We start from the raw sequence: 8,717 nt of genomic DNA on the forward strand, positions 1-8,717 counted from the left end.
ACTTTATGCCTTATGATTAGGCACAGAGCACTCTCACCCACTGAGTCGTGTCCCCTGGCCTCTAGAGTTTATTCTTGGAACAGTTCTAAGTGTACAGAAACACAGGACACAAAGTGCAAAGTAACCTGTTCTCCCACCAAAGGACTTTCTCTGTTATTAACACTTGTATTATTATCAGCATTTGTTCCACCTGATGACCCAGGCTGTTGTGTAACTGTCAATTACATCCCACTGCATGGGTGTTCACGGCCTCATCCGCTCTCTGGGGTTTAAAGAGCAAATGGTGTCATATACCTTGTCTGTAACATGTGGGATATTTTTCCTGTCCTAAAACTCACCACAGTGACTTGAAAGGAAAGACAACAGGTTGCTTGAGCCTGCTTGCTTTTAATAGCAAGGCATTTTCACCTATGGGAGATAGGCTGAAAACACTCAACATCCTCCTCATGACATTAGTTTCTCATCTTAGATTGGGTAGTTAATGATACTCTTTTCCAAACCAGACAATGATGGAGTCTTACAGGATGTGGGATAATTTTATTGTAGAGTGGAAAGGAAAATGACACAATTATCCGCATGTCTTTCTTCATTGCTGCTTCTGCTTCTCTTTCTTTCATGGGTTCTATGTGAGAGAAGAAGGGGCAGGTTAGGCCACCATGATGTACACCAGCATTCCTGTTTTCTGGATTCCAGGAATCAAGCCTGACATTCCTGGGCACTACTCAAAAGTGACCTAAATACTACAGGAGAGCTGAACAGCTACACAAAGCAACCTGCTTTGGACCAAAGACAGGATGAGAGAGACACCACAGGAAGACGAGGTAGCCAGAACAGGGGACAGAGACACAGCCTCTGAGAAGGAGCTCATGTCTCAAAGCAGGAAAGACCAGAGAGACTCTTCAAAGGGACTCTTGCCAGTGGCTGGCCTGTGAGGGAGGAATGGAGTAGCCAAGCAAACCAGTGGCTGTGGTGATCTGAGAAGACAGGGCTGGAGACCAAATTTTCACAAATCCATCCACGCATTCACCCGTAAGTTAATCTGTTCAGTAAGCAAGAATATATGGACCATTAATCGAGGATTGAAAAGATTAGAAAGACACAATATTGACATTCCAAAATATTTAAAGTCATAAATGGTGAAGGAGGTGGATGTCGCTGTAATCCAGCATGGCAAATGAGGTTCCCGATGCCTGACTGACCACAGAGACCCCCAAATTCAGCTACTGAAGAGGGCAGTGAGTGAGGTTTCCCAGGTGAGCTGGACAGGGCCTGGGGTTGAAACCCAGGGTCTAGTGAGAATCGCCCACTGTGTGGGACATTCGTGGGAGGCAGGAAGCAAAGGAAAGCAGGATGCCGATAAAGGATGCAGAAAGGGACCTAACTACTTGGGGCATTGTCCATACATAGGTCAGAGTACTTGGGAGTTCAAACTGCATGCTTCAGGTTGGAAAGGCCCTTCAGGACTTGTGTTAAGGGGACTCAGTGGAGAAACTGTCAGGAAGAGGAGCAAACAGCATGGACAGAGGCAGGGCTATGGAGCGCTGCGGAGGAAGGGCTGGCTGAGCTCACCACACGTTGGGTGAGGAAGGGAGGAGACCTGAGCTGGTCTGTGTGTGGCATGCTAGTTACAGTGAGGAGGGAGACAAGTGGGTGTCCAAGGAAGAATTTTGGTTCAAGCTTGGAGTGGAATAGTCAATGGAAGCAGGCGGCACACTGCTGATTACTAAGCCCAGAGTTTAATCTAGAGCGACAGATCGACCCCCGGCAAGTACGTCAAAGCAGCAAGGATGCTGCCTGGAATCAGGAGGGGAAAGCAGTGAGTAGAGGAATGGCTGAGGAGTGGCTGTAGGGAATGCGATTGTTTGAGGAGCAGGAAGAAGAATGCTCTGTGGAAAGTTCTGGCCAGAGACTGGAGCTAGGGAAAGGAGACAGCCTCAGCAGCAAGGGGGGTGTCAGGACAGTCAGAGTCACCACCATCCAAACCAGCCATGGGGTTCAGTGAGGAAAGAGGTGGATGCCGGGAGTGAGGAGGGAGAAGTCAGGGGTGAGTTCACAGATGACAATATGGACTGCAATTTTAAGAAGATAAGATGAGACAGAACATGAGCTGCTCAACAGGAGCCAAGGATAGACACACTAGGTACAAGGACTGTCATGCAGTCAGCCCTCAGTCTTTGGCTCTGTTTGTGGGTTCACCTGCTCACTAATATTTGTTTGTACTCCAAGCCAATTCTCATGGCCTCCTATTCATACTTGTACATGTTTAGAGTGAACAAGCTTCAAGGCATCCTGTCTATATGTCCTCTGATGTAGTCCAGTGAGGAAACACCCTCTTTTTGTCTCAATTCTCATGCTCTAAACAAGCATCCTTTTTGAAGTGTATATGCCGTGGATTCTTCCATGTTTATGCTTTGTGTTGATGAGATACTGTTAGAAATTGCTTGCCAGCGCAGTGTTGTGCAGTATTCCTACATCCAAAAGGGCTGGAGCAGACTTTATGGAACAAACCTACATGTTACATTGTTCTCTCCCTCTCTCTCTCTCTCTCTCTCTCTCTCTCTCTCTGTGTGTGTGTGTGTGTGTGTGTATGCATGTTTCTGAATCTAGATCTTTTATACACTATGAAAGCATTCTGCCACTGAGCTACAGTCACAGGCTTTTTGATGAGTATGTTTTATTTTAAGGAAAGGTCCCATTAAAGTGCTCAGGATGGCTTTGAACTCTCACTGTAACCCCAGCAGGTCTTGAACTTGTGATCCTCCTACCTCAGCCTCTTGTGTAGATGGGATTACGGCTCTGCACCACAAGGCTCAGCTTGGTTGTGATTTCCTCTAGCTTTTAACAACACATTGGCTTTGCTTTTTTTTTTTTTTTAAAGAACCAATAGAATACACTCAGTAAAGCATCTAATCAGAAATACACATGAAACAATATACTGTTCAATTAAAGGAAATGTCAGGGACACAGCTCAGAGAAACCTAATCGCATGTTTCATGTAGATACAGTGGTTCAGTATTCACTAATGCCATGTTTTCACGTGTTTAAGGCATAACTACTGCAAATCATGGGGACTCACTGTACCTAGTGAAGCAATTGGGAAGAGTTGTAGAGTGGGTAGGAATGAAAGCTAGGGGAAAATGGAGAGTGGTCAGGCTCTTGTCTCTGAGGCTCCAATGTGTCTTCCCCCTTTTTTTGTGGAGCCTGGCTCTCTTTCATGGGCGAGTATGTTCTGGAAATCATGACAGGGAAAAATTCTCACCAGTGAGTCTGAAACCTTAACAATGAAATCGCACCCCAAGGCGCCTCAGGTGTTAGGGAACAGTGCCCTCAGCTGGTTGGTGGTGGTAAGTATGCCACACACACTTGCAAAGTTGCAGCTAGCTGGCAAGAGCACATCTAGGGCCACTCAGCACATGACAAATGTATTACAAACATTGAAGATTCAAGTGGAGGAAGGTTCAAACATCAAAGGTCCACAAGAGGAAAACAGAAGTGCAGGAAGCATACACGAGAAGATAAACCCCGATCCAGCACCAACTCTATGAGCAGGGCCTCTCTGAACACCTCGCCTCCTCTAAGAAACAGACACTCCCTATAGGAGGCAGCAAGCACGCTTGTGAGGCATGATCTCCCCGGATGCAGAGACGACATTTTATCAACAGTGACTGAAGGAATGAGCCGAGAATCATGGGACCTGTCTTTTGGCTATTGGTTTATGGACACAAGCCACCATCAGACTTGCTCTGCCACTGCTCTTGGGCACAAGTTATCAATCCCATGGGGAGTCACAGGGCAGCGTAAAGGAAAATGCCCCAGAAGTCTCAGATCCTTCTGGCCACTCTACAGTTGACAAGACAGTGTCTCAGCTACAAAGACTAAGAAAGTGCAGGCTCTCAGATAGACCCTTTACATCATGAGTGCTGGGCCCTGGTTTGCCAAGCTTTCTATTTTTTAGTTCCACTAACAAATAATGTCATGGCTATTTTACTAAATAGTACATTTCACTCTCTACTCTAGTATTAAATCATTTCTGGCAACCTTAGAGAAGCCTAGAAGAGTATTTATTAAATTACTGACACACTTGCTCAGTTTCTATTCTAATCCAGAAACTGAGGCAGGCTCATGATAAAATGGGGAAAAAAATGTGATTCACAATTTTAAAATAGCAATCTCACTTACGGCCAACCATCCACTCATTCTATCCTGATTTATTTAATGGAATTAATAAGGATGTTTATAAATGAATTTATATAGACATTCGGAATATCTTCACTACTTATTGATCTAAAATAATAAGGATATTATCTCCAGGTAAGGCATCTGCAAAGAGTTCGTGGGCTGATGGGAAGACAAATAAACAAAAAGCTGACAAGCATGCTTGGAGGTGCTAAGCCCTGCTTCTAGGGCTGGATGCCTGTCGAAGGTGGTGACGCAGGTTTAGAAAGAGACCAGCTGAGCCCAGAGGACACCGGGGCAGCCTTCCCACTAGACCAACTGTGTGGCCATCACTAGACTCATTTTACGACCCTAGGCAACGTGGTGGACTCTTTCAAAACCTGACCTGCGAAAGGTCAGGAGAGGGCAGAGACGAAACTGGGACGCTGGCAAAAATCAATATACAGGCCAAGGTCGCTGCACTTGGCCTTCAGTCTCTGCTGCTTTTAAAGACACATGTTTTGGGTGATTCTCTTCTCTGCAGATGTTGGATGATGCAATTATATTGTGACACACGAATGCACGCACACTGATAGAATGTCATTAACAGACGAACCACAGCTGATCCACTGAAAATTCCACTCTCACACCCCGCCCCTCCCTCCAGATGCTCTACAGGGCAAGGGGCAAGTTTTTGCATGGATGTGAAGAACGTGATGAGTCTCCTTCTTCAAAATGATGAGTTTCTTGATCTCACTAAGAAGCTGGTTTTTATTTTTAGAGTAAAAAGAAAATCTGCCACTTGTATCTTTCATCTATAGTGGATTTTTCTCTCTATTTTAGTAAAATGTCAGCTGACTTCTTTCAAATTGTAAGTTGTTAAAATTAATTATGCCATGCTGTTTTTCAGGGAAAAGTCTCTCAGAAAGCCAAAGTGAAAGATCCCAGCTCACCAACTGAGTACAGATGTGCCCTAAAATCAGGCTCTGGGATGAAGGTACAGGATCTCACCTTCAGCAAGGCTGAGAGTATTTGTCTGCATGTGAGTATGGGCACATGCATGAGTCTGGTGCCCTTGGAGACCAGAAGAGGGTATTGGGTCCCCTGGAACAGGAGTTGCAGATGGTTGTAAACTACCATTCAAGTGCTGGGAACTGACCCTGGACATCGTGAGAGCTCGGGGGTGAGGTGGGAATGGGAAGGACAAAGCTAGATGCGTGCACAGAGCTGAAGCAGTAAGGCCGCTATGAGCTCCACTGGGGCATTCAGACTGGGTCTGAAAGAATGCAGTATACACTATGAGGTGCCCAAGATGGCTCCGCAGCTCACCCAGGTTCAGTTCCCAGCCCTTGAGGGCATCAGGCACACATGCGATGCGCATACATACATGCAGGCAAACACTCATACACATGAAATAAATAAATGCACAGTGCATGAGTGCTAAGTCTTTACTGGTAAATTTTTGTGTGCGCCTGTATACGTTGACGTCGTGAATCCACATCTGTAATTGCATTTTAATGGAATACTTTTATTTTTTTAAGATTTATTTTATTTATGAATGTCTGCATGTACATACATATGTACACACCGTGTACGTGCCTAGAAGAGGGAGCTGGGTACTCTGGGATTGGAGATATACATGGCTGTGTGCTGCCGTGTGGGTGCTGGGATGCAAAGCCTGGTCCTCTGCAAGAGCAACAAACATTCTTTACTGCTGAGCCATCTCTCTAGCCCCTGTGATTGTGTCTTAAGTTTTCTCTTAAGGGTATCTTTCATACAGTCCCTTTGATACTTGCGAGTTTTCAGAATACACATTCCGCTTGTTCTTGTGCCTGGCAACTGAGAGTGGCACGAAGAGTGGCAAGACCCCCACCATGCTGGGTGATAGCTTTAGTAGATCAGGGCTCAGCCTACAGTCCCCCAAAGCACTAGTTCTGTCAAAGTCCTGTTCTGTTGTGCTCAGTGTTTGGAATTTGCACACCTCTGCTTTAGCCCCACAAGCAAAGTCAACATCAGAGGGTACCAGTGGAGGATCAAGGTCTCCCCATCTTCCAGGATAAGCCCAAGGCAAGGTAGACAGTGTGGGATAAGGCCCTGAGGCCAAGATGTAATGAGTTCATCGGTAGTGAGGGAAGGAAAGGACAGGCTGACATTAGGTAAATGTGCTTTTACGACAAACAACCCTGCACCCCACAGATACCAGGAGATGAGAAAGAACAGAGAAGGTTTGGTGATGCTCCCCAGATCATTAAGCTGAGAAAATTGAGTAGCAATGGCATCAATCAAGAAAGAAGGCTAGTGGAATGTCTGGATCTCACAGTACATCCATGGCCAAGTCCTCTATATGCAGTTCACGTAAGGACCCGGATCTTGGGAGAGTGTGACACACTTGGAGATAGCCTACAGAGCAATGACAGTTACGGTCACATAAGAGGGTGACAAAGGAAGCAGTAAAAGGGAGAGAGAACTGAGCTGAGAGCGTAAGAGGCCATCAGTGTTGACAAAGAAAGAGAAGCCAAAGAAGTCTCCTTGAAGAATGTTATGGAGCCTCCTGGGAAGGAAGGATGGAGGGAAGGCAGTGTTGGGATAGAGAGACTGGTCAAACATGGACTATTCTCTGTGTGGTTTGTAAAGTGGAGAAATTTGATCATGTCATTAACAGCAGATGACATGGGGGAAAGATGGGAGTCTATGAGATGGAAGCATAGTGCCTGGAAATGGCAGGAGGCAATAGAAATTGGGCACTGAAGATCATGGGAAGGATGCCATGGCATTAATTCAAGTTTCTTCTCCTTCTAAATAGTCATAATGTATGTCTGGCCTCTTACCTCCAGGATGTCACTCAAAGCCAGAATTTACTCTCGCCCTGTGATGGAGGTTCAGGAACCTTTTATGTGCAGGAAGATGTCCCCTTCTCAGGATCTCTGAAGATGGAGGAGAGAAGCAGACTCTATGAGGCATAAATTAATGAGAACAAGCCAAGCACAACCTGACCCCTCACTGCCCACAGAACATCTTCTGACTTCCTCAACAGGCCTCCGGCCCTCTCACATTGCAGCAGCACCCAGAGCTGACTTATCACTCTGTAGTCCATGTCACACTCTTGGCCTCAACTGCAAGCCCCCAAGGGCAGGAACTGTCACATTTCTCTTCCAGTTCTCCTCAGAAACTGCCCCATGCTTGTCACACACATTTGTGGAATTGAATTAAATCATCGTGTTCAAAGACATCTCAGAGACAGCTGTACATCTGCATTAATGATGCTCCAAGGCCCAAATGTGGTTAAGCGTTGGCTTAGAGATGTCTTCTGACACACACAAGAGGACTGGTCACATGGATTTACATCTGAACTGTGTTCTCTCTCTCTGTGTTTCTTTCTCTCTCCTTGTGCTTTTCCTTCCATGTCTCTCTGTCTCCTTTTGTCTCTTGGTCCCTGTTTCTTTCTGCCTCTGGGTCTCTCTCTGTCTCTCTTTGTTTCTCTCTCTCTCTCTCTCTCTCTCTCTCTCTCTCCATGTCTGGCATATTTTAAGGACACTCACACATCTCTGTCAAGATACACATGTAGTAAGAAACTGATTTTCAGTACAGAGCCCGTGGAGTTCTGAGACCTTCCGACAACCAAGTCAGGAGCTTGAAGACCAACCCTCTGGTCCCAGTCAATATCAGCAGAGAGAACCAATCAACAAGCCTTTCCACCACTTCATATAAACCCCTATACAGAAACCAAGCTAAGCTGCTCCTGTATTCCTAATCCCAGAAACAACAAGATGATCACAGTTTGCTGTCAGAGATGTAGAATTTGGGAATCACTGGTACATATTAGTATGTAGCAATCAGTAGCAAAGCCCCCATGTAGGTTACCAATCTGATCCATTGGATTTAGTTTCCATTTTTGACCATGCCCAGAATCAAAACACAAGAGCTAACAGTTGCTACTGTGGCAGGCATTCAAGGACTAGGCCATGGACTTTGAAATAAGTGCCCAAAAGAACATGTCAGCAGTGGTCATGGCGATGCCAGCTGTGTGTTCTCTCAAGGAGACAAACTGGGGGTTTAAAAAACTTAAGCTTCAGGTTTAATTCCTAGCTCACAGGATCAATTGGAGCATGAAGATGAGACACAGAGATCCCTAATGTGTGAATATCAGTGTCATTTATTATGACAGGGCTCTGGAAACAAGATGGATTTCACAATGCCCGAAAGCAGTGTGGAGAATGCACAGGCCTGGAAGATGGAAAGGTTCAAAGTTTTGGCCTCTGTGCTAATCACATGGCTGAGGAAAACAAAGTCTATCCTGACTATGTAGATGAAGTTGAGCCCTGACTCTTCAAGGGGCACATTGCCACACACTGGACCTACAACTCAGAAGATGCAGAGGGAATAAGTATGTACAAGTATGGGACTGTCTTAAGAGAAAACTGACTTTGCCCTTGCATACCTTAGAAATATTGGGGCCATTGAATGGAAAAAGATCTATAGAAATAGAGAGAAATACCTTACAGAAGCCTGCAAGAAGTGTGTGTGTGTGTGTGTGTGTGTGTGTGTGTGTGTGTGTGTGTGTG

General features: G+C 45.6%; 1 protein-coding gene across 2 annotated transcripts in view; it reads right to left on the reverse strand.

Annotated features, from left to right (window-relative positions):
- Positions 1–522: 522 nt before the first annotated feature.
- Spp2 (secreted phosphoprotein 2) overlaps positions 523–8,717 on the reverse strand; it is an 18,790-nt gene continuing 10,595 nt past the window's right edge. The window contains exons 7-8 of one of the 2 annotated variants that reach the window (XM_055616654.1): positions 6,984–7,079; positions 523–622 (exon numbers count right to left, since the gene is read on the reverse strand). In XM_055616654.1, coding sequence (XP_055472629.1) covers positions 6,994–7,079 — 86 coding nt within the window. In that variant the 3' untranslated portion in view covers positions 523–622; positions 6,984–6,993. Of the gene's footprint in view, positions 623–5,662; positions 6,556–6,983; positions 7,080–8,717 lie in introns of those variants that run through there. The other variant, XM_055616655.1, reaches the window with a different exon arrangement.

Source organism: Psammomys obesus, unplaced genomic scaffold (assembly GCF_907164565.1).
Source record: "Psammomys obesus unplaced genomic scaffold, mPsaObe1.curated_primary_1811, whole genome shotgun sequence".
In the NCBI taxonomy this organism is placed as follows: Eukaryota; Metazoa; Chordata; class Mammalia; order Rodentia; family Muridae; genus Psammomys; species Psammomys obesus.